The 25,824-nt window shown below is 50.2% G+C and overlaps 1 protein-coding gene across 1 annotated transcript; it reads right to left on the reverse strand.

Moving 5' to 3' along the window:
- Positions 1-19,128: 19,128 nt before the first annotated feature.
- On the reverse strand, positions 19,129-24,666 carry LOC149330849 (kielin/chordin-like protein). Its single transcript, XM_089561547.1, has 2 exons — positions 24,284-24,666; positions 19,129-19,448 (listed from the first exon to the last, which is right to left on the reverse strand). Exons 1-2 carry the CDS (start codon positions 24,570-24,572, stop codon positions 19,144-19,146), a joined length of 594 nt encoding a protein of 197 aa, XP_089417673.1. The 5' UTR covers positions 24,573-24,666; the 3' UTR covers positions 19,129-19,143.
- Positions 24,667-25,824: the final 1,158 nt, after the last annotated feature.

A 25,824-nucleotide genomic window follows, 5' to 3' on the forward strand; every position in this document is an offset into this window, starting at 1 on the left:
TCAACTAAAATTTTATTGGAAAACCCGCGCTTTTTGTTTCCTTGTCAAAAAGATCTTGCTTTTATCTCCCGTGGGGTTCGTTCAAGAAGGAAAATTCCTTTTCTTGATAGAGAGATTGATGGTGTACTAACGCACCGCTGTCCTGTTTCCCGTATCGCCAATGCCTCAATGATCTCACGTGTCACTTGGTCTGCAAACCTTTTCATGACTTGAACTTCATGCAACTTGGGCTCACACTTGCACACTTGTGCGTTAGTACACCATCAATCTCTCTATCAAGAAAAGAAATTTCCTTCTTGAACGAACCCCACGGGAGATAAAAGCAAGATCTTTTTGACAAGGAAACAAAAAGCGCGGGTTTTCCAATAAAATTTTAGTTGACAGTCAGCTTCGTCTACGTTCTATGTGTTCCTTTCTGTGTCTGCGTCTTGTTATTTCGGCTGTACCCACCAAGAAGTATGAACCAACTAGCTCAGTTTTGTACTCTTTTAAAATTTGGAAGCTGTAATATTAAAATACTAGTATTTATAAAATTAGCACCCTATGGATCATCGACTTGTTTTCTTTATGGAGATTTACATGACACTAGAAATTCCAGGAAGACCGAAAAGCTTTTATTGAGAACGAATAATTTGAGGGTAGAGACCCTCACTCTAGTCACTCCAGGAGGTCATTGAACTTGGCTGCCAGCAGTGGCCTATACTGATGAGCCGCTGCTGGTTTTCGGGTTCCAATCTGGTCAGCTTCCCCACAGTCCAAGCAGTGGGTTTTCCATTCGAAAAAAAAAAGGAAAGAAGCTGAAATTAGTACTGTTGGGAAAACTTTTCATCAAGAAGATAGGAGATGACGTACTGCACTGTTTTGACAATTATTATAGTGGCTAGTAGGCATAAAAAGCCCCCGATTTGCAGTATTAAGGGTGGCAAATTCACCTGAAATAAGTAAATAAGTGCTAGATAGTTCGCATTTTGGGAAAAAGCTGCGAATTTCCAATGTACACCACGGTTGGATACAAAACATTTTAAAGGATTAATAGTTAACCATCAACTGTGCGAGTTCCGGACAGTTTACTGCAGGTTTACTTAGGGTCAAGTCAGGCTACGTCTAAAGCTGGATTTGAAATAGTTGTCAGTAATTGACGATTAATCTGTCGAGGTCATGGCAGTTTACCACAGGCCTGGCTAGTGTTCAGTTAGGTTTAATGCGACGTCAGGATTTAGATAGGCGTTTGAACAGTTAACGGTTAATAATTAACAAATAACTGTAACTGTAATAACTGTAACAAACAACAGCATACAATGAAACAGACGACACCGACGCGCCCAGCGTTATTATTGGTTGCGCAATCGGCCAAAGACTCCCAGCAGTCCTTGCGAAAACACGTGACTTCCGGCACATTTTTTCATGCAGCTCCATGGAGGAAGGAAAGAACTCAGGAGAGGCGGTTATGTCACATTTTTTGAAGCCGCTTCCTCCTGCTCATCCCCCCCCTCCCCCCCCCCCCCCCACACACACACACTTGGCCGCCATTTCAGCATGCTTGCGCTTGCGCATGCGCAGCAGACGACGCCGCTGCGTCCGACATTGGCTGCGCTGTCGGCCAGAAACTCCAGCAGTCCTTGCGAAAACACGTGACTTCCGTTACACTTTTTGTCATGCAGCTCCATGGAGGAAGAAAAGAACTCAGGAGAGGCGGTTATGTCACATTTTTTGAAGCCGCTTCCTCCTGCTCATCCCCCCCTTCCCCCCCCCACCCCACACACACACACACTTGGCCGCCATTTCAGCATGCTTGCGCTTGCGCATGCGCAGCAGACGACGCCGCTGCGTCCAACATTGGCTGCGCTGTCGGCCAGAAACTCCAGCAGTCCTTGCGAAAACACGTGACTTCCGTTACACTTTTTGTCATGCAGCTCCATGGAGGAAGGAAAGAACTCAGGAGAGGCGGTTATGTCACATTTTTTGAAGCCGCTTCCTCCTGCTCATCCCCCCCCTTCCCCCCCCCCCACACACACACACTTGGCCGCCATTTCAGCATGCTTGCGCTTGCGCATGCGCAGCAGACGACGCCGCTGCGTCCAACATTGGCTGCGCTGTCGGCCAGAAACTCCAGCAGTCCTTGCGAAAACACGTGACTTCCGTTACACTTTTTGTCATGCAGCTCCATGGAGGAAGGAAAGAACTCAGGAGAGGCGGTTATGTCACATTTTTTGAAGCCGCTTCCTCCTGCTCATCCCCCCCCTTCCCTCCCCCCCACACACACACACTTGGCCGCCATTTCAGCATGCTTGCGCTTGCGCATGCGCAGCAGACGACGCCGCTGCGTCCAACATTGGCTGCGCTGTCGGCCAGAAACTCCAGCAGTCCTTGCGAAAACACGTGACTTCCGTTACACTTTTTGTCATGCAGCTCCATGGAGGAAGGAAAGAACTCAGGAGAGGCGGTTATGTCACATTTTTTGAAGCCGCTTCCTCCTGCTCATCCCCCCCTTCCCCCCCCCCCCCCCCACACACACACTTGGCCGCCATTTCAGCATGCTTGCGCTTGCGCATGCGCAGCAGACGACGCCGCTGCGTCCAACATTGGCTCGCTGTCGGCCAGAAACTCCAGCAGTCCTTGCGAAAACACGTGACTTCCGTTACACTTTTTGTCATGCAGCTCCATGGAGGAAGGAAAGAACTCAGGAGAGGCGGTTATGTCACATTTTTTGAAGCCGCTTCCTCCTGCTCATCCCCCCCTTCCCCCCCCCCCCCCACACACACACACTTGGCCGCCATTTCAGCATGCTTGCGCTTGCGCATGCGCAGCAGACGACGCCGCTGCGTCCAACAGTGGCTCGCTGTCGGCCAGAAACTCCAGCAGTCCTTGCGAAAACACGTGACTTCCGTTACACTTTTTGTCATGCAGCTCCATGGAGGAAGGAAAGAACTCAGGAGAGGCGGTTATGTCACATTTTTTGAAGCCGCTTCCTCCTGCTCATCCCCCCCTTCCCCCCCCCCCCACACACACACACTTGGCCGCCATTTCAGCATGCTTGCGCTTGCGCATGCGCAGCAGACGACGCCGCTGCGTCCAACATTGGCTCGCTGTCGGCCAGAAACTCCAGCAGTCCTTGCGAAAACACGTGACTTCCGTTACACTTTTTGTCATGCAGCTCCATGGAGGAAGGAAAGAACTCAGGAGAGGCGGTTATGTCACATTTTTTGAAGCCGCTTCCTCCTGCTCCCCCCCCCCCCCCTGCCCACCCCCCTTATTTGGCCGCCGTTTCAGCGCGCTTGCGCTCGCGCATGTGCAGCAGACGACGCCGCTACGTCCAACATTACCATTGGCTGCGCCGTCGGCTCAAAACTCCCAGTAGCCCTTGCGAATGCGCGTGACCTCCGGCACACTTTTTGGCGTGCAGCTCGGGTAGAGAAGGCCTTTTCTGGGCTTGGGCTTTCCTTCCTCCATGTACAGCTATGATAGCGAGGGAATCTCCTATAAGCTTTCCGTGCCCATGCACAGTATATTATATTTTCAGTGCGCATTAACGGTGTTGCAAGCTGAGCGTTGTGCATCGACGTGCAAGCGGATGAAAGGCTCCAGACAGGTGTCATCGAATGCTGTGCTTCTTTGTCGGGGAGACAAAGCACCTGTGAATCTTCCCGCGCGCAGTCTTTGAGGGAGACGCGGCTGTCGTCATGTCCGCTGCTCATCGCCCACGCATTGTTATAGAGCCTCTTTTGACATTCAAGTTCCTCCGCTCGCGAAGGCCTTGCATGGGTTCCAGCTGGTCGGTTACGCACCGAATGGATTTCCGCGCGCTGCGGACGGAGCGAATTACCACCCATATACGATTATGGGGACAAGCTTTACTATGCAGCACGAGCTATGCTGTTTTGCCTTTGAGGGGATAAGGCCTTAGTCAAGCTGCGTATCTTTTTGCCTTATCTCCTCCAGTATATGCAATGAAATACCAATAAACAAATGCGTGGGCGTTTCTCTCTGTGCGCGGCATCTATTCAAGGCGATGGAAGGACACTGAACATGAAGAAGGAAGAAAAAAAAAAGAGGGGGGGGGGGGGGGGGGGTGACGTTGATTTTGTCGACGGGCGTAAGTGGCTCGCGATTCGAATGTTATCGCTTTGAAATAATTGCCTGCTCCGTATTTCGTGGCATAGAGATGATAACGCAAGGGTAATTGTATTGTGCCCAAACAATAAGAAGAATAAACAAACGTAATGCACACGTCAAGATACGCTTTTTTTGTTTAAGTGCCCACATGGATAGCCGAGCACAATTGAGATTGTTCTTCTTCCTCGCGTAATCTTTAATCTCTACTGAGAAAAATACGTTGGAAACCGAAACTTGTTTCCTACGTCTACTGCTAATTTCTCTGCTGAAGCCACTGCTTTTAGTTTCAACTTCATCAGCCTGACTACGCCCACTGCACGGAGATCTATCTCCGTGGCCCACTGCAGGGCAAAGGCCTCTCCCATGTCTCTCCAATTAACCCTGTCCTTTGCCAGCTGCGGCCACCGTATCCCCGCAAACTTCTTAATCTCATCCGCCCACCTACTTTTCTGCCGCCCCTTGCAATAGTATACGCTTGCCTTCGCCTGCTCCGGTGCCCTTAAGACCGTCGTCTATCATGCCTTCGAATTGAACTGCCGAAGCCTATTTATTCTTGATTTCGACAAGGCTGTCATTAACCCGCATTTGTTCAATGACCCATTCTGCCCTCTTCCAATCTCTTAACGTTACATCTATCATTTTTCTTTCCATAGCACGGCTGTTTGTCCACTCTAAACTAAACGCTATTCGTTAGTCTCCACTTAGTAAAACACGTTTCGGGGCTAGTTGGTTATGCATTTTCTTAGTTCACATTTAAGCAGCGCTAACTTTTAGGACGAATACACAGAGGACATGACAGGACGGGCGCTTAATGCTCGGTTCTGCACGTTTCTGCTCTATAGGTGAGTACCGGTAAGATACAGTTGTTACACACTTTTCTCTCGAGGGATATTGGTAAACTGCCGTTCATGATCTGAGAGAGCCTGCCATATGCGCTCCACCCCATTCTTATTGTCCTAGTTTTTTTCCCTCTCGTGATCCGGATCTGCGGTCACTACCTGCCCCTGCGAGATCGTGACTCCCTGCATGACGCCATTCCTTATCGGAATTTTATTGCTGACTCTGTGAAGGGCTATCGTAGCTGTGCAATCGTTATAAATATCTTCCAGTATTTCTGCATACGGCTTATCCACACCCTGATTTTGTAAGGACTTCTAGTTTAACTGTCGGACTGCACGCGAATTCCGGCACCACACCATCAAGTGTGGTGCCGAACCTTAATACCCGATTGACGAAGGCGCCTTGGAGGCATGCGCCCTAAGCTCGTCTGTACCCGACAGTTGTTACTCGGAAAGAGCCCCCGCATGCATTCTTTCGAGCGATTCGAGGAAAGCTATCCACACTCCTCGTCCTGCTTCCGGTAGATCGCACTGCGGCGACTCCTATTCTGACGATTGTCTGACATTACATATATCAAAGCGCGTTTACTGTGTGTCTGAATGCGTCAAATATAATGGCCAGTGGGAGCACAACATTGGCATTGCCTGACGAAAATATGTACGGGGAACGCACATGCCTTCCCTCTCTCGATCCCTCCTCCTCACAGCGCTTATCGCGGTCAAATTTGGTGCTACTTAACTTCGGCATCCTCTCAGCCAGTCACGTTAGCTTTCACGTTGGCTGAGCTTCTCACAAACGACTCTTCAGCTCCAACTGATGTCCCTGTACTAGAGCCACTAAAATCGACTGTTTCATTCCCCACCGAATCACATACATACGTGGCACCATACCCTACGAAAGGGGAGGAAGATGACAGCGGTCAAGACTCAAGTCTTCATCGTCCTCTGATTCCTTGACGGGTGCAAATAATCATCATCATTCTGCACCGTCGCGGCTATGGGGCAAGGAAGTTGGCAGCGATAACTGTCCACACTCGGGAGCCAACTCATTGCCCATGCATGCACAGCAGCGCGCGTAATTGTCGCAACGACGAGAAGCGTCTCCATAGTTTCGAAATCGCGCGCCGACTCGTCGGCTAGCTCTGCAATCTTCAGCGCCGCAGCGAAACTACGTAGCTTGATTATTTGCACGCGACCTGTCGAAATAGCGGCTGATATTGGAGTCGCGTCGCTAGTTCTCGGAAAAGTGCTGAAGAAAACCGCCTTCTCCGCCGGCTTCTTCCACGAATCGCGCGATTCAGTGGCTCCTAACAAAGCTCGCCAATTCTGAGCTGGCCCAGACAATAGCTCAGCTCACCGAAGCTTGTATCTACTGTGTTAGCTCATGAGCGTTTATACCGAATTAAGGTTAGTTATGTTTTAAATGAAGGTATGATCTACTGACTGCTTGAGCTCACGACACTGCGGTTGTTCATGGTTAGGGGTAGGCTAGGTATTAAATAAGGCGTTAACAATTAACGGTTTGTGCAAAGTCTCTGGTTGGCAAGGAGCTGTTCTACAGTAGCGACGTTAACACTAAAACAAGAGTGAACTACGGGTCGCCTTTACGAATACTCTCGTTCGGAACGAGAGTTGTCACTATTGACGATGCCGGCAGTGAGAACTTGATGTAGAATCATCGCTTCATTTCCACTATTTGGTTTGAGCGACATTGCGACTTGCGCCGCAAAACGCTCGGGTTGTTCAGCGCTCTCGAAGATGCGAGAGAGCGTGGAAAACAACTAGAAAGAATAAAAGACAGGACGGGAGGCTTTAACCAAGGAATAATTTCAGTTTTAAAAAGAAAAAGAAGCGCGATTTGCGAAGTGTCCACTTTGAAAATGTCATCAGGTCAGGCCGGCAGCCGCAAGAGCAATAAAACACGCTCGATATCGGGCGAAAAGAAACGCGCTGCGCTGTTGCCGCGGCATTTGGTTCAACAAGAGCACGACGGGAAAGAAACAACAAAAATGCGCGCGCTGGTGCGTGTCAGGACAGGACAGCGAAGATATGTGTGAGCAATAAGCGAGGGAGAACGGCCTTCGGGAAAGAGTGAGTAGGGCAGCGCATACCCAGAATGCCCTTGAGGTGGAGAGGGGGAGAGCATAGGAGCTCAAGAAACTCCAGCAAGAGGCAGCGGAGGCAGTCGCCGTGCTGTGGCGATAAGAAAGGAAAAACGGCCCGATGAGCAGGAGCGGGAAGAGGAGGGGTCGGAGGAGGGAGTGAGCCTAAAGCAAACGTCATCGGTGACGTATCATGTCCGCGCGTGTCAGCACGCGCTCTGTGGAGGAGCAGGCTCTCTGTGCGGTGAGTCAGTGCCGTGGGCGAACGTTGTTTACACGACGTTGGAAGTTCGAACCACTTGCGGCGGCGGCGCGGGCTTTGCCGACCTCGTCACCAGCGTCGGCGGCTCCTATCGCCAGACGCCGTTCCGTTGCTCTGGCGAAGAAGACGAGGGGAGGGGAATTTGTCTGTGGCGGCTCTTTGGGAGCCGCTTGGAAACGGGAGGGGTCGGTGGTTGCTCTGTTCTGGGCGCGGAGTCAGTCACTTCGTGGGAAGAAAACCGGACTCCACCTCACATTTCCCGCCAAAACTTGCTCGCATAGAATCACGGGGTGTAGTGGGAGTTTGACCTCGGCTACCGTCTCGGTGAGGCTATAAAAAGGTCTTCGGGTTCATGTACGCGCTAAGCGATCGGGTTAACTCGCCTTCGGCTTGATTTATTGATTGGTTTTACGGGGCTGTGTGAGACGCCATAATGGGGTGCTCCCAATTAATTTCGACCGCCTTGAGATCGAAAGTACCACGACCTTGGGCTCAGCAGCACGACGCCGCAGCCACTTAGGCAGACCTACAAAACTGACTTTTAAAAATTTTCATTTCTTTATTCTGCGCACATCGAACGAATGAAATCGGCTTCCGCCCGAAACTGCTGTCATTGCAGATTTCCAATAGGTTGCGTTTGACTCGTCATAGTTTTTTGTTCTTTTCGGGGGCTGAAGTATAACACCTGTAGTTTGCTATTATGCTTCAACTACGGCAAAACTTGCTTCTTTGGCTAGTTTTGATTTATCGCTTTGCTCTAACGTATCACAGGCATTGTTTCCATTGTGTGGTATGTCTATTTGGTTGTCCTGTGCTCTAATTTGATGCTGGTGTTTAGGCCACTCCTTTCTGTACGATTTAAGGGGGAATGAATGAATGAATGAATGAATGAATGAATGAATGAATGAATGAATGAAATGTACCAGCGGCACGTGAGAGTGGTAGCATAATCCGAATTCACTGCTTGCACCGTCACGTCTTCCAAACCGCGGCATAGCGCAATGTGGCAGTCTTAAATATCTGGCCGGTATCGGGATCTGACAGACACGTCTTCCTTTGAGTGGAGAATGACGTCATCGCTCTACCGGACGCTGATGAGAAGTACTGGTCATTGGCCAAGGTTAAAAATTGGCAATGGCTTAGCTCTGCTATCCCAGGATATACGTAGCGCGAGGTGAGGACGAGGTGTCCACATCTCGGTGGACACCTGAACCAGAGGGAAGGCGCATAACTGCTCTCCTGGAACCGTGGACACCTCAACCATGTTTGAAGCTAAGTGGCGGTAGTAACAGGTGGGCGCATTCGTTGGCATTGACAACGTTGTGCCAGAAACACGGCGCTGAAGCCATAGGCCGTCGGCGTTCGTTGTGTTCGTTTGCATTGGCGTTGACAACGTTTTACACTCCAATCATTTAAAGGAAAGCGCGCATAATGGCTCCCTGGTTCAGTGGACGCCTGAATCGTGCTTATAGGTACGTGGTGATGAGAGAGATAGATGTGGGCTGCAGGCATTGGCAAGGTTGTGCCAGAAACGCGGCGCTGAAGCCATAGGCCGTCGGCGTTCATTGTGTTCATTGGCGTTGGGGTTGTCAACGTTTCAAGGAAAGGAAGGCGAGCGCGCGCGGCGAGGCACGCCAGCTGTGCTTAGTGACGTCACTTGCTCCTCGCGCATGCGCTTTACGGCTCTCCAGGAGCCACGCGAAACTGCTCTACCTCGGCCAGTGTAGCTCACGCTACAATAAAGATGTAAATTTTTGACATTTCGGGAGCACTACGGCTCTCTTGTTCACTATCTATAGTATATGTATAGGGTGTTTTTTCTAACCGTTTACAGATTTTTAAAAAGAAGGTGCTGATAGTATCGTGAATGCCGCCTTCACGGAATGTATATTCGGTTCGGCGGACACAAGATAAGGAAATAGCGGTCAGAGTTAAATAACTAATTAGCTAAATTTTGTTAATTATTTTTAAACTGTTCACTTTATGCTGCATACTGCAATCGCAATATTGAAGACTGTACATATTCAAAGCTAATACAGTTTGCAGCATGTCCCTAAGTGCGACAGATACTGAGATATTCGCGATTGAATTTTCAGCCTTTTCGGATTCGATTCGGGAACTGAACGCTCAGAGTGCGCCGGAAATCCCGCCCATGATACTGCGTAAGATACTGACGAAATGATGACGACAACCGACGGGACCAAGGCTAGCTCCGACTGCGGCAGGCAGGCGCTCTGTTTTCGTCATTGGCGTTGAACTTGGAGGCACGTTTCCTGCCGTCGGCGGCTTCGAAGAAGCAGCACAGTGATAATGCGCAATACTTCCTTTTCCGCTCTGGCTCGGCCGAGAAAGGAACGGTGTGCAAGTTGTTTGCTTGGGCTTTATTATTTTATGCGAAGCATATTGCTAGAGCTACCACACACGCCGTCGCCGTGGGACCCCTAGCCGGGAAACCACGTGACACCGTGACGTCACACCACGTGACATCGGATGAGAGAGCCGGCCTCCACCTCGCGCCGTCGCCGTGGGACCCCTAGCCGTCACACCACGTGACACCGTGACGTCACACCACGTGACATCGGATGAGAGAGCCGGCCTCCACCTCGCGCCGTCGCCGTGGGATATTCCCAAGGCTTAGCCAAGCTGAGCCTCAGCAATTTTTTTTTTTTATTGCAAGCCGAAGTGATGAGCTCATCTGGATAACCTGCATCCCCGAGCCTCTTAGCCTGATCATCGAAGCTTTGTTTCATAGCATGGTGACAGGATTTTGACAAAGCCGATGGCAAGGATGAAACGACAGTTCCGCTTTTTGCTACCTTTGAATGATGCGATTTATAGTTCAGCAACTGTTTTTCGGCCTGTGGTGTGTATTTCCAACACAAGTTATTTTTCATCCAAAGTAATTTCAAAAGACGTGAACTGATGACTGTTGCCCCGTCGTATCTTGGTGCCTAAGTTTTATGCATCAGTAGTGCTCTAAGTGCTTGCCTTCAACCGCCACGCATGCCGTGAATCTCTCCTTCATGGACTGCAGCACTCGTTTCACAACCGGGGGGGGGGGGGGGGGGGGGGGGGGTATTCGCACATGCCTTTATGATTCTTTGTTCGAAGTCTGAGGTCTTTGTCTGAGTGTTTGAGCATAATTAATTATGCTCAATCTTTAGCCGGCTTTGCTATCGGCTGACAAGGGAAGTTATCGATGAGGCCGATATAATGCTTCCGGTGTAGGATGACCGCAGAAATTCGCGTGACTTGAAAACTCGCCCACATTGTTATCGCGATCACAATACATACTGTGGTGCAAGTGGTCCAAGGTCTCGGTCTGCGCCACCGCCCCTCGTAACGAAGTGTGCAGCACATACGCGTAGACTTTTGTCACAATCGCATCCGGCCGTGGACTTGGCAGGCTCTAGGAGATGTTGGATTCATGCCGCGTCATAAAGATGGGCTCATATAATCGTACAGAGCGCGAGGTGGGGTGGGGCGGTGCATAGGGCACAGCAGATAAGTGGGCTATTACGGCACTCGTCTAATCGCGCTTACACAATATCTGGCCGTGATAAACAAATCCCCGGTGCCGGCTGTCCAATCACCACCATACATATACACAGGCGCCTCTCCGGCAGTTTTTTCCGGTTGCGTCTGACGACCTGGAAGGGATGGACCTCCGAAGCCAATTCAGCTTTATGGGTTATCAAGCTGGTTTTATAAGGCGCAGTCCAAGTATAACCGCATTGACGCTTTTAGTGCCCCTTTCCTGTTTATCGCTCAACTCGGTTTTGTTGAGGGTGTGTGCGACGGAGCCGATTCTTTTCGAAACAATTTCCACAAGAGGGCGCTGCGGCTGATTCGAAGTGACGCTGATAGATTCGTTTCTTTGCAGTAGCTGAACTCAGAAATTATACCGATGACTTAGCTGGTCCATCTCGCTTAACCTTCGGTTCATGCATTTCCATAGGTCCTCATTGTCATAACTTCGTCACTGACATCCAATGATCTTGCCTTGCATCTTTCTCATAGTAGATGTCAACGGGGCTTTGGAAGGGGCTGGCGATCACAAAAACATGAAAGATCACAACGCATTGAAGCACGCGCTTTCTGATTAAAATTTAAAACCTGGAGATTTTAAATATGTCCATGAATACCGTGTTTTGTCGAAAGGAGAGAGGGCCTAAGGGTAGAGAGGGCATTGCTGAGTGCGATTTTAAGCGTTTTTCAAGAATGTGCAGAGGGTTTGAAATGTACTCATCATATTCCGGATCAGGGTTGCTTACAGCACCTTGACCTCAGCATCAGCATTAATGATCGTTCATGGGCCCGCAGCGGTGGTCCAGTCGTTTGAGCATCCGCCCCGCGTGCCGGAGGTGGGGGGTTCGATCCCCAGCGCCGCCGGGTACCCACCGGTTTCTGTAATGGGTGCAAGCTTTCCCCTGCCCGGTGCACGGCTTATTCAGGGTGAAATGCTTGGGAAATGGGTCTTTGGTCCAAACTTGAATAAAAACGAATATGCCTTGTGCCATGGCGCTATTTGGCCGCAGACGCCCTTGCGCCATGAAAATACATCATCATCATCATTGATCGTTCACTCTGTTAAACATATTTCCGTCGCTCTAAAAAGCCAATTCTAAGCTATAATTCGGCTCATTAAAATACAGTCAAAAGAGGGATACGGCCAAGAGCGGCCCTTCAGAATTCTTGTGTACACGAGATGAACTGGAGTCTTGAACAAAAGGTTCTCTGTCTGCGTAGCTCTGCCTTTCCAGACAGCATACTGCCGTCATTTTCTGATCGAAACGTTAGCAAAGAGGTCAAGCATGGACGCTAGAGAGCAGGCTGCAGCAGTGATGTTCCCTATGGACATCCGGTGACTGTGCCGTACATGCACAACCTGTCCCGTCACCTCAGGAAGGTGGTGGGAAAGTGCGGCATTCGTTTCGCCTTTTCGCCGCCGCAACAGATGTCAAGCATGTGTCGCATGGTGAACAGGGAGAAAGTTAGAACCTGCGGGACCAAGGACGCCATGCACGCGCGGTTTGTGAACTGCAACAATGGTATGGTTTACCTACAAATTCCACTGTCTTGTGGCAATGGCTGTACAGGGAAGACAGGCCAGTGCTTAAACGAAAGATTGCGGAGAATGCATGTTCGAGCTCTGATGGCCGGCGGCCACTCTTGCAAACGCAAAATAACCAAAGAAGGCAAAAAAGAACAGGAAAAATGCGCCCCTATTTCTCGCTGCACTATAGAGGGCTGAAATTGCTCGGCAAGCAGATGGGCAGAGACATATTTGAGGCGTATTGCATTGATAAAGCAGGGGACAAGTGCGTGAGCACGCCGTCAATTAGCTCACACGATAAAGAGTGTGTGCTTACCTAGGAAAAAGCACGTGCTTCAATGCGCTGGGATATTTCGGGTTTTATTGATTGCTTGATATATTCGATAAGAAGGACAAACTTTCAAAAGCCGTGTTTCCCGAGCATGCCTTTCTGCTAATTGTCATTCTTTCCTTTAGGTGCGCAGTAAACTGGATGCCTAGCGTATGTCCCGTCGGTTCCTTTTCGCTGACCGTTGTTGTCGCAATCAATTACTCAGCACCAGCTAGCCCAACATTCTTCTATAAGAGACACAAAGACAAAAAGATTTTTGCTCTGCTCGGATTGCATATCACTCGATGTCGATTTTTATGCGGATAGAATATCTTGCGCTGATCGCCGGGTAGCTTTGAAAGTCAGTTCACTGTTTATTGGTTTATTGGGGTTTAACGTCACAAAGCGACTCAGGCTATGGGGATGCCGTAGTGAAGGGCTCCGGAAATTTCGACCACCTGGGGTTCTTTAACGTGCACTGACATCGCACAGTACACGGGCCTCTAGAATTCCACCTCCATCGAAATTCGACCGCCGCGGCCTGGATCGGACCCGCGCCTTTCGTGTCAGCAGCCGAGCGCCGTAACCACTGAGCCAACGCGGCGGTGCTGTTCACTGTGCTTACCCCATAAGATGGAGTAGATTTTAACTAAGTGAGTAATTACGCACAGGCATCCACACAAGCGCAGCCAGAAAGGTAAGCTAAATTTTCACACAATCAGCGTTTTAAGAAAAATTAACCCTGGTTCAAGGGTCGAACCTTGGAGCATTACCTTTGGGGCAGTTGTTCTTTCAACTGTGCTAATCAGGACAGCCAGTAAATGGCGGGGTGACTGAGAAGTTTCCGTGAAAGCTGTTTGGTTTTCAATTGTATCAGCGTGAAGGCGCATGGGTGGATTGTGAGGAGTTGAAGCTCACACCGTAGTTCGCGATTTCAAAGTAACGAAAGGACTAATTTCGCCCATAGGCAACCAAATCATATCCACATGGAAGAACCCCAGAACAATTATGCTCCCTGCCCGGAATCGAGGCAGCTCACGCCCCAGCTCGAGGATTTGCAGACCGAGTATCCAACTTCAGGAAGCAAGAGCGCGTGTCTGGTTAGCTCATCCTAAAACACTGTAGATCAGGTAAGTAAGATGATCTACCTGCACATGCATTCATAACCAAGAGACGGAGTATTGTAGAGAAGGCTACAGACAAATACCTTTCCAAATCCGATTTCACTGCACTACATGTTCCCAGACCAATACTCTGATTTGAGCATAAAATTCAAACAGCCAAAAACTTACAGCACATCCTCTCGGACTGCCTGGAGGAAGCGAATACAGACACAGAAAAAACTACACTTGAGCAGTGGGAGGCCATATACTTCTCAGCTCCGACCTGGCCGTCCAAACGAAGGTCATTGCACCAGAGGAGTTAGCCGTCTGGGAACAAGAACTGCACTCACTCACTCACTCACTCACTCACTCACTCACTCACTCACTCACTCACTCACTCACTCACTCACTCACTCACTCACTCACTCACTCACTCACTCACTCTCTAACTCACCACTCACTCACTCTCTAACTCACCACTCACTCACTCTCTAACTCACCACTCACTCACTCTCTCACTCACCACTCACTCACTCGCTAACTCACCACTCACTCACTCACTCGCTAACTCACCACTCACTCACTCGCTAACTCACCACTCACTCACTCGCTAACTCACCACTCACTCGCTAACTCACTCATTTAAATGATGGACGTCATATTTAAATGACGTTCCACTCAATGACTGCGATTAATACCTTTTGGGTGGCTTTTCTGTATACGCTGGGGAAATAAATAACATCCTTTGATGCTCTTTGGTATTTTTAACGTATGTGCCGCTTTAATGTACACCTGTCGCCTGCGAACAGCTGTTCGCTCAGCGGCAGAGCTGCACAACGTTTCAGCCGGCACGAAATAGGAAAGGTCGGAGAGTAAAGAACACCATCTACTTCTAGTTCTGTGCAGTAGCATAGCCATATCTCTAAATAGTCACTCACCTGTAACTTAACTGTTTCCGTGTTTACGCTGAACGCTTCAGCATAGGTGCACTGTTCAGATCTGAGCGAATGCGCAGATGTGTAGCCTTTCGGCGCTGAGCGACACCTGTATGCAAGCCGGGACATTCCTCTGAATCTGAATGCAGGGAGGAATTCTTGTAGCCCGAAGGAAGCCTATCAGCTTTTCTCTACGAAGTCTCCGGGGCCTCAGATAGTGGTAACATGTTTTGTCCTGTATACATCGAAATGCACACGCGGCAGAATACGTATATAAATCAAAGCAATAAGTACTCTCATGTAGCAAAGCTTTGCCGCTGATCTGATTTTCTTCACTGGGAGGCTGATGAGACAAATATCTTGGAAGACTGTAGAGAGCGCCTCCTTTTCTGCTTCCTTTCTGAAAAAGCAATCCATCAGTGTATTCTGCGATTTCCATCCGTGTTTGGTCTGCAGGAGTTCGGTCTCAAACAAAAATCAAACAATAAAAGTCGGAGAAGGCCAGTTGCGCTCTGTTGTATAGCGCAGTATAGTATATGCTGGGAGTTCGTAGTTCGCGTCTGTCGTCTCTGATTAATGGATAACGGCCTCGTAAGACGGAGTATGCTAACGAGTAATCAAGGCAAGAAAGGTAGAACTTACTTGTAGCTGTTTTGTGATGTTTACGCTGAGAGAGAAAGAAATAACATTTTATTGTCAGCTTTCGTGTCGGCCGCTAAGTTGGCAGCGGGTTGCCGCACAAGGACGTGCTGGTCTTGCAGTTTGTCCAAGCACTCCATGAGCTGGGGGCTGGGTTGCGGTAATGTGGTGATTGTATGGCGGACTGGCATTCAAAGAGACAGTGGGACAGGTTGGCGTATATAGTATTAGGCAGTTGGGACATGAAGATATTGCTCGATTGCGGTACAGATGTCTGGCGTATAAAGGATGTTCCGCTGAATTTCCCTTAAGAGACTAATGGGCGAGGTGGAGAGTGTTGCAGTACAAAACTGAAAGCAGGCGAAAACAGGGTAGGTCATAGAAAGAGGTCCCAGGGCAGTCGCTGACTACGGGACCTTCTTCTGTATAAATCTGTCTACCGTACGTTTTCTTTTTTATTACAATAAACTGATTCTGATTCTGAAGGTCTCTTCAGCAGTGATTGTACACCTGAAGGAAGCGCTAGAAGAGCGAATTTCACACAAACAAACCAATTCATAAACTTCGATGAACAAAAAAAGAAAAGATGAACAAAGGTCGTGTTTTATAACTTCATAACTGCGCTTATAGGGCTTACACTGTACATTCAAGGAGGTAGCAGCGAGCCTTGGTTGGAGGCGTAACGGCAAAGTAAAATTGATGTTCGCATGCACTTCCTGCGGTGTCAAAGAACCGGGCACGTATACCCCAATAGCGAGCTCTTTCAGACATTTACTGGAAGCATTGACCGAGGCAGCTCGCAAACGGTACAGGCTATTTATTGGTTGCGTCAGTGTGGTCATGTAGGACTCCGAGATCCGCAACGAAGTTCACGGGGTACGTCCGTCTCGTGTCTTGGCTCTGCAAATGCAACCAGCGTCGCCACCAGTCCTCCTGCATCTCGCATGACGAAGCGGCCAGGTTTACCTAGGTTGTGCAGCGTGCGGCAGTAGCGTGGCGATCCGGGCGCAGACGCTTTGTAGCTGTAACTTGCCTCCCTTGGATTGCTCCGGACTACACGTCAGTTGATGAAGCACTTTCGGTTCTGGTGCTGCTTATGGCACTGAATCATTTTCATTCCTGCGATTACCGTCGATTCTTAATGCGAGAGCTTTGTATGACTCTGTCGCGTCAGCAAAAAGTGTCCGCCAATTTGTCCGCACGATTACATCGTTTTCTGAAGATAAATGTGTGAAAGTGCGATTGTGGCAGATAGTGTGTGATAAAATGTTGCCGTGGTGAAAATTTCGTTGATGAGGTCATCATCATCATCATCAACCTGACTACTCCCAATGCAGGACAAACGCCTCTCCCATGTCTCTCCAATTAACCCTGGCCTTCGCCAGTTGCGGCCACCGTATCCCCGCAAACTTCTTTATCTCATCCGCCCACCTAACTTTATGCCGCCCCCTGCTACGCTTGCCTTCTCTCGGGATCCACTCCGTTACCCATAAGGACCACCGGTTATCTTCGCATTACATGCCCTGCCAAAGCCCATTAGTTAATTAATTAATTCGTTAATTTATTAAACGCGAAAAAATACACTTAGATGTCGAAATATCCATGGACGTCCATATAGTACACGGATGTAAGAACAGCCACGGACGTCGATATAGTGTGTGGACGTTTTGCTTTTGCACTGCTTCAGTGCGGGTCACCGCAGTGGTCTCGAAGTTTTTTCTGACCGTCATATCCGTGTGTGCGCCTGCAAAACTTGTAGCCTTGCATTGAAGTATAGCGGGTACTTACACCTTCATGATGACACTGACAGATAACATATATATGTGGTCTGATGGCGTTGTTGAATGGCAGCGAGTTCGTACTGGCACGAGAGATGACAGGTCGCAACTGCGGCGCAATCGTATATGTCGATGAAGGAGGTTCCGCCGATCCGTTAACGTGTGAAATTTCAAACGCAGCCTGACTGTTGCGATCTAATTTATTCAACTCTGCGCACGACGTTAGGGGCGGAATGGAATCCCGCAGCATGTTAGGCTATCTGAGCTCTTCTCGTTGATTTGCGGTTTCCCTTCCGAATCACACCCGCCCATTTCTACACCAGTTCTATTCTTTGGAACCCATACGAATACGGTTTGTCCATTCATCAATTCCTAAACTTCCATACTTATCGTGTGGGCCGATATTATCTCGCCTCGCTTAATTGTACACAGAACTGCTATCCATATCTTTCCCCGAAACTGTGGCTGATGTGCGTTCATTGTTTGCGCGCTACCTCAACTGCTGTTTTCTTTTTGTTGTTGTTAGATATCTGCGGACAATCAGCGTGGAAAAACGCCCTCTCGATGTGCACAATCTAAAATCACCACATTTTTCCATTATCACGTGTAGAGATAGATCCACGCATAGCTTGCATGCCTCCGAACGGTTTAAGTACTACTCTACGTACAGGCGCGGCCATAAGTAAATGGAGCACGCTATTGGGTTCGAAGTGTAATCACGCCTTCTCCATTGGTAATGAAGAAGCGTTGTTTGTCTACAAGAAAGCCCACCAACCTCCGCTACCAGCATGCGCGTACCACTGCTGGAAATTTCGATTAGGTGACGCGTGAAAAATATTCGTAGACAGTTGCGTGCTCCGTTTACTTTTGTCCGCGCCTGTACGTGCAGGCAAATTTTGAACAGATTCTCTTCCGAACTTTACTTTGTGCGCGTCGGCTAACGTCGTCTTGTCTTGCTTCGAGAAGCGCAGGAAGGATCCGTGTGGCTGTGACGTAAGAATATGGGTGCGCGTTTTCCTGGCTCTAGAAGCTAAAGACGAATTTTTTTCCGAATGCTGGGCATATTCGCGCCAATCAGATACTGTCGGAATACATTCCAAGGGGGCACTTGGGCGGGCTAGTTGGTGCGGGATATTAAGTGAGAGAAACAACGCTTATGTCAAGGCCAGGGACGTAATTCGGCTGCAGCACATTTTATCGTGAGGCGAGCAAATAGATGCGAGCTGGCTGGTCGGAATTGTCATCAAGGGGACGTTGTGTGTCGATGCAGTCTATGACGTTTGCGTCATTCGGTTTAAAAGAGCACGGGAGATGTGTCGAATTGCAGTTGTCGCAGACATGTTGTCCAAAGTGACCTCTGAGAGAATCAGTGTCGCTACTCGCAGCTCACTGTTTGCAGAATTAGTATCTCTCTTGCATAACAAATTGTTCGGAGCAGCTGACGCACAAAGGGTCCTCTATACTACAGTTCCCGGAGGTGATTGCACTTTATTGAGCTAAAAGACAAAAAAGTCCGCACGCTGCTAAGTTTATGCCATCACATCTTCAAAAAGAAATGCACATTCTGCTAATTCACAACCTGATACAGTGTCAACTCATAATTGGGGAATTTCGCCTCCTTTTAAGAACTGCCTGCCTATGCCTTGCCTGTGAGCACGAAGAAGAGGACATGATATTAAAGCGGATAGGTTCGTCACACCAGCACAGTTGATCAAGCAGTGAACGATGACGGGGACCTTCGTATCCACGCAGCATGAAACATGCTGCGCAGTTCCGAGGCAGTTCTGTCGCAGCCAGCTGCCAGGGACTTCGCATTGATGCAGTGTTTGTGTAAGGCTTGGCAGCCTTTTGATAACCGTTACTTCCGATTCCATTCGTGCGGGCCGAAAAAAGGGTGCCCGCCTCAGGTAGGCGCCAAACGGAAAGTGTTCGGCACACCCGCCGGGTGCCAGGGGGGGGGGGGGGGGGGGGGGGGGGGGGGGGGGGGGGGGGGGGGTGTTCGGCGGTCAGCGCTGCAGCACTGGCGTGGGTGCCACGCGCCGCACTGTGTGGGTGGGCGGAGGGGGCTTCTGGGGCGCGGCGGGTGCCAGCATGACGGGTCCCCCGCACGGCGTCGAGCGGCACAGCAGGCGGGGTCCCTCGGCGCACCGGCACTGCATGCAGGGCCCGGATGCGCGCGGCACCAGCTCTCCCAGCGCGAACCGCTGTCCGCCCAGCACGCAGCCCTGCTTCTCGGCCGGGTGCAGCAGTAGGGCCGCGGGATCGGGCGCCACGGCGGCCGCCGGAGACGCCACCGCCACGTCGGCTGCGTCTGCGATGGAGAGGCGACAAGTCCCGGTGTTCTGTACCGTTCATCGACTAGTGGTTGGTTTGGTTGGGTTATTGGGGTTTAACGTCCCAAAGCAACTCAGGCTATGAGAGACGCCGTAGTGGAGGGCTCCGGAAATTTCAACCACCTGGGGTTCTTTAACGTGCACTGACATCGCACAGCACACGGGGCTCTAGAATTTCTCCTCCATCGAAATTCGGCCGCCGCGGCCGGGATCTAACCCGCGTCTTTCGGGTCAGCGGCCAAGCGCCGTAACCGCTGAGCCACCGCGGCGGTCATCGACTAGTGAGAGCTTGGGGTGTTGGCCGAGGAGCGGCCCGGTATTGCGTGCCCAACAATTCTGGACAAAATCTTTTCTTTTTTTTTTTAGCGGGAAACCGTTTATGAAAGCAGTTCTTTTTTCATGTAATGTGAGATTTCACTATAACAAATGTATCCGCAGATCACCCGACGGCAGTCTTGAATTTTTTTTTGGTTTTCTATCGCCAATCTAACTGTTCGATGCGATCGATGGAAACACTTTAAAAGTACGATTTTGCTACAGAATGGACCATCATCTTCAGTATTTCCATAACAGTATCTTACAATTTTCCTATTTTCAAAATTTTTGTCATAGAATGTTGGACATGATTTCATGGCTTGTGTCAGGACTTTAGTTACTCACTCTTCCAGCTCCCAAGGTGGTGTGACCCTTGTAAAGGGCGCGAGAACCTCTTACCCAAACTTTCCAGCTCCCAAGACGTCTTTTTTGAAATGTGCAGTGCAATTGGATGAGTTCCTAACTTGTGACTGTGATAGTTTCCCACTCTTTCAGATTTCCAACACTGAGTGTCCCTTGCAAAAGGTTTTCTGCGTGGATGAGATCGTTTACACTGCTTCGAGACCAGTTGAATACTCCTTCCAGTTAACTGCCAAGACAACGTGTCTCTTGTGAAGGCTCGTGTGCTTGACGTGAGGGTTGGCTCAAGAGCAATCCGACATAGAGATGATGTCGGTTGTCAGAGTTCCTTCCCAGTTTAATAACATTTTACTTAGAGGCATCACTGAAGTGCAGTGCGTGAGTCATTTCATAAGTGTCGTAGTGGATAAAACTCTGCAGCGAATTAAGCATCCAATTCCTCCCAACGAAGGCCGTGTGGCATACGTTGATAACGAAGGAGTACTGTCCACGACCCATAGGCGTTGAGCTTTATAGCTCCAAGGGCGTCCTCTCTCGGAAATAGTTCGCAAAGGCAGTAACGCTGCAAATGGGCCAAGTTGGTTTTTCATGTTTGCGTTCCTTAGTGCACTAGACCTGGGTACAAAACAACAAGGAACGAAAAAAAAACGCACACACACAGCATTGCGCTCTGTCTAGCATTCGTAAAGACACCGTGCGGCCTACAGAGAGGACGAAACGCCATTGAAACTCTGTGTATGCATCACATTTTGACCTTCGCGCAAAACGATGCGAAGAGTGACAGGCGAGGTAATGACCCCGTTATGCCGACCTCACTGCCTTTCTCCCTAAGTGAATCTCTATCTCTTTCTTCACGCCGAACACACAAAATGGCCGCAAAGGGCAACGACAACCGCTCTGCAGCGCGTGCAGATTTGAATCACCGGCGAGCGGCGCAAACGTCTCTGTGAATGGCAGCGCCGAGCAGGGAGGCGGCACGCTAGAACGACTGTTTGGTTCCCTGCACGCAACACGAAAACTGCGAGAAAATGACGACAGCTTTGCACTTCCATTCTGGGTTAACAGTGGTCGTCATAAATATCGACCTATGAGAAGATTAATGGCTAACACTAGAGCGCGTACAGCAATTCTGAAAAAACAAAAAAACAAAACAAAACAAAACAAATACAATTAGAAGAAAAAAAAAACACCGTTGTGGCCCAGCGGCTTTGGCGTTCGGATACGTAGGTTAGGGGTTCGATCCCAGCCGTGCCGACCGTATTTGCGATTTCAGCGTACGTTAAAGAACACCGTGTGGTCTAAATTAACTCGGAGCCCTCCACTACGGCTTCGCTCATGGAGAATCGTTTCGGGATGTTAAAACCCCACAATCTAATCCAATTAATTTTGAAAAACCTTCATAAGCGCAGCAGAAGACGGTTGACCGTAACGGCCTGAAAATGGAATGATGCTATTGGTTAGAGGTGTTTCTTTGAAGGGCCTCTGTCGAATTGTTCTCAGGTTGTACCCGCCTATAGAGTTAGAACTCGGCGACTAATGGTTACGTTCACTATGCCTAAACTGTTTGAGGAGATGACTCTCTCCCTCTTTGTACTTAAAATTCTTGCGACTTTGATAGCGTGAACAGTTAACTCGCCCCCTGTCCTGCAAACTCCTATGTCTATGTGTGTAATACTGATAGCTCGCAACTAGACGGCTTGTTCCGCACGCCACATGGTTAGACGGGTTGGTTGCAGAACCAAGGTATACCTGCAGCCCGTACTGTCACACACAAATGTTCAAACAAATACAAACAGTACAGGTTTTCACGCAAAAAAAAAAAAGGAAACTATTTTGTTTATACACGATTGCCTTCTGCTCTAGTTGGGTCAGAAAGGGCGTCCTTGCCGTAAGTCTAGCCATTACTGTTCACGCAAGTTCAGAAAAATCCGGTCAATAAGTAATTAAATTAATGATGACGCAGTTGGTCTTCGCTAAGTATACGTTGCTATGACCGTTGTTCTTGAGCATTAACTAACGTCAAAACCTGACCTTTTATAAGTCAAAACATTCCTTTTTTATGTTCCCACCGGCCTCTTTAATGTGCCAAGCTTTAAAAATGGGCAGTCTACATAGTCATTGACACGAACGGCCGTCGCACCAAGTACATATTATATAGGGTCGGTCTTGCGTGTCAGATTTCTTCTGCTGCAGGATCTTGGATCATCCACTGATTGCTTGCAGTTAACAAGACAGTCTGCCATGGCGTAGGCGTCTAGAACTTTGTGACTACACTACGAACCTCGTAAGACTGCCGGGGCACCGGTACAAGTCTCTCAAATCGGAGGTCTGTGGAAAGGAGACATCTTGTCTTCATTAAACATTAAACTTTATGCCTTAGGTGCGTGCGCCGCTGAAATCTGAGCTTCACTGTAGATAAGGAAGGCGGCCGGAGGCGTTATGTGCATGCCTGTGTCGGGGACATGACAGAGTGTGCGCGGATGTGTGAGGTGACTTAAGCACTCAAGTGATTTGGCTTTAAAATTTGCGCAGCGCCCGCGGAATAATTGCCGCGTCCTTGTATGCTTTCCTGCCTTGCTGTAATACCGCTGGAACGCTTAAGGATGCCAAACGGCTATAGACCTCTCTAATTCGCTTCATCTTTGTGACGTAAATACTGGCCCCAGGTGGCTGAAGATGCGCATGTCATTGGTAGATACGAGTCGTTTGCATGTAACTGATGCCCTAAGCTGCGAACTTTCTTGCCCGTCTTGCTTTGGCATACCGAATCGAGGACTCAAGCTTTGACTAGCTGATTTTAGGGCAGCTTCCGCTGATTGGAGCAAGCGATAGGCTGTAGCTTGCATGTGATTGATGCTGTAGGCTGCGAACTGTATTGTCCATCTTGCTTTGGCATGCTGAATCCAGCTGACAAGGTTCAATATCTCATTGGCGTCTACCCTCAGCTTCACATAGCGGTAACGTCCACGACCATCCAGACTCGGCGGTGGGCACAGTTTCTACCTTTCCGACCTGTTCAGAGAGTGCATTGCGCAAGCTTGTAAACGGTGAACACCGCCTGAGGCGGCTTACAGGCCGCAGTTTATCATCATATATACGCATGCCATCGTGTCACATAGGGAACACTAAGAATCCACTGCTTTAAAGTCCCAAGACGTGACTGATTTTCAATTGGCCCATCTGTACGGACACTGCATCACATATGAGCGAAAGAACGGATTCATGTACACCGCGTGGCGTTCCTCTCGAAACTCGACATTTCCACAGCCGATAGCTTTCCCGAATCTGGCTAAACGGTCGACGCTTGCAACTGGGAGATTTTAATAGCTTACAAGAAGCGCCCCCTACAGGCTAGCGCTTTCCCGAGCACTAATGACGACTTTTGGAAGAACTGCTGCTGATGGATGTGCCCTCTTTACAATGCGCACGCAGAAATACTGCTCGTGGTGTATACCAATTGGTGCTTGGATACGTTACTGAGTTTGTCACAAGCTCCGACCTGATAGTACATTCGTGCACGTCATTATGTTGACTTTTTATGTAGACCACGAAGCTGAGCACCCCTCATGGCAGGCAAGCACCATCTTAATTACGGAAAGAGTAACAATTCAGCTCCTGCGAGACATATGAAACTCTTATGAGTTCGCACAGCGGGCATCAAACCAGCTTCTTAAATTTGGCAGCACGCGATTGCCGTAATTTCTTTGTTGGTTGAATCTGCTTGGTGGCCGTTCAGCTGAGATACGCTATAGCGCATTCTAAGTGGAATGCCTCAGTCTCTAACGCCACATACACCCCACATTATACCCAAACACATGCCCGCTGGACTGGAACACGCCACACTATATCACACTACATGGCCTTGCCAGAGATATGCAGGCCGCTTCGGAAATCCTAAACCCACAACCCGAGCAGTGGGAGGACAGCGATGTCCATCCGAAGACGAGAGGACCAAAGACAGTTGATTCAGCGGTAGCAGTAAACAGCTAAGGCCGTGGGGCCGCAGACTAAGGGCCTCTCCCAGTTCGGGTGGCGCAAAGCTTTTAATAGGGTAAAACGTTTGCCACCACCACCTCGTGGCTTAACTCTCACGGCTCGGTGCCGGAAGGGCCCCGGATCCACGGACGTGTGTACTCACGCGCGTCACTGCACTCCAGGGCCGGGCAGCAGACCCCGGGCATGCGTCGCTCCCGGCACCCTGGCCTGGTCTGGTTTGGGCAGCGCTCCTGCCAGCAGATCACCTGCCCCGCGAAGCAGAGGCACCGTTCGCAGGGGTCCGCGCGTGGCACGCTGGCGCCGTGGCCGAACAGCTTGGCGCCCAGCTGACAGCCGGTCTCGGCCGGCGACGGGTCCTCCCTCTCACGTGCCCGGCCTGATGCCGCGAAAAGCAGCAGCAGCACAAGCGTCAGCGTCGGTAGCAGCTCCATCGCCGACTGCGCGGATCAGTCGGCGGGCAGCGGGCCTTGAAGCTGCCACGGAGTGCGAGACGTGGCCGCACCTTGACCCTGTCTCCGGTGTGCGGGGGCGAAGACGTCACCGCCCTCCTCTTGAGTTGGCCTCGGGTGGATGTCACCCTCCTCGGCCGCACCGCCGGGGCTTCGAGACTGGGACAGCTGGGGAAGAAGGCAGACGTCGCGGGGGGACACCTCTCGCCGCGGCGCGGCCTTGAATGCGGCCAGCAGTGCAGTGCCGCTGCCTCTGTTTGCTGCGGCTGCCCTTCCGGGTGGGCGCGGCGAGACGGCTGTCCGGCCGGAGATTCTCGGTCGCCGATGATGCGTGGCCGGACGCAGCGTTTACGGGGTGGACCCCTCCTCGCCGAGAAAAACCAGTTCTGCCTTTTCTGGACCACCGCCATTCATATACTCGCGCCGGGACCCGGCAATTACACTGCGCGCGCAGTTTACAAAGGCTTGTCGTGCTGCCGCCGCAACGGGATCAACGAACCCCCCCCTCCCTCCCAGCTCCGCGGGCTCCCGCTGCAGTGTCCACCTTTCTTGCAAAGCGAGTCAAGAAGAAAAGCCCCCGTAATGGCTGCCCGCGCGACCCGTCGGACTTCCTGGCGGAGCGCACGGCTTGCCCGGGGTCTTCGCGGCGAAGCAAATGCCGGCTGCTGCTGCTTCGGGATTCCCCGGCCGCGAACCGCCTTCTGCCGTCCCACTGCCGCATCTGCCCGCCTACTTTGCCGAGGGCGCCGCGTTGCATTGTTGCTTTGAGTGCCGCTACAAAGTTCCAAGGGGAGTCCATGCAGGCAGACCCCGAGCTGCGCCGCTGGTGTCGCGAATCTTATCGGCCGTCCCGCTTGGCCCTGGAACCGAACGAAAAAGTCTGCCTTCCTTCCATTCAGCTTTACGACGGAACTCGATGGTGTCGCACCTTTTCACAATTCTTCGATTTTAAGCAGGCTGTAATGGGCGAGAGAGGTCAACTTCTCATTACATTTTGCAGTCTCTGTGGTCAACCAGGGCATCTGTAGTCAAACAGCACCATGGCACGAGGCGTTTTTGTTTACTGAAGGGTGGGCCAGAGACCCCCTTCCTAAGCATTCCGCCCTAAAGAAGTCGAGCACTAGGCCAGGGGAAATTTTGTGCTCACTGTATCACCGATCGATGAGTAGCCGATGGTACTGGGAATGGAACCCCGCATCTTCCGCACGACGAAAGCTTTATGTTCTATTGAGTA

Source organism: Amblyomma mixtum, chromosome 9 (genome assembly GCF_055824585.1).
Source record: "Amblyomma mixtum isolate Tamu chromosome 9, ASM5582458v1, whole genome shotgun sequence".
Taxonomy (NCBI): domain Eukaryota; kingdom Metazoa; phylum Arthropoda; class Arachnida; order Ixodida; family Ixodidae; genus Amblyomma; species Amblyomma mixtum.

Bases quoted from the DNA above. Each gene is read 5' to 3' on its own strand.
- LOC149330849 (XM_089561547.1), bottom strand. From the start codon at position 24,572: ATGGAGCTGCTACCGACGCTGACGCTTGTGCTGCTGCTGCTTTTCGCG. The intron at 19,449-24,283 runs GTGAGTACACAC...TCTCCATCGCAG, and splicing joins CCTGGAGTGCAGTGACGCGC to ACGCAGCCGACGTGGCGGTG.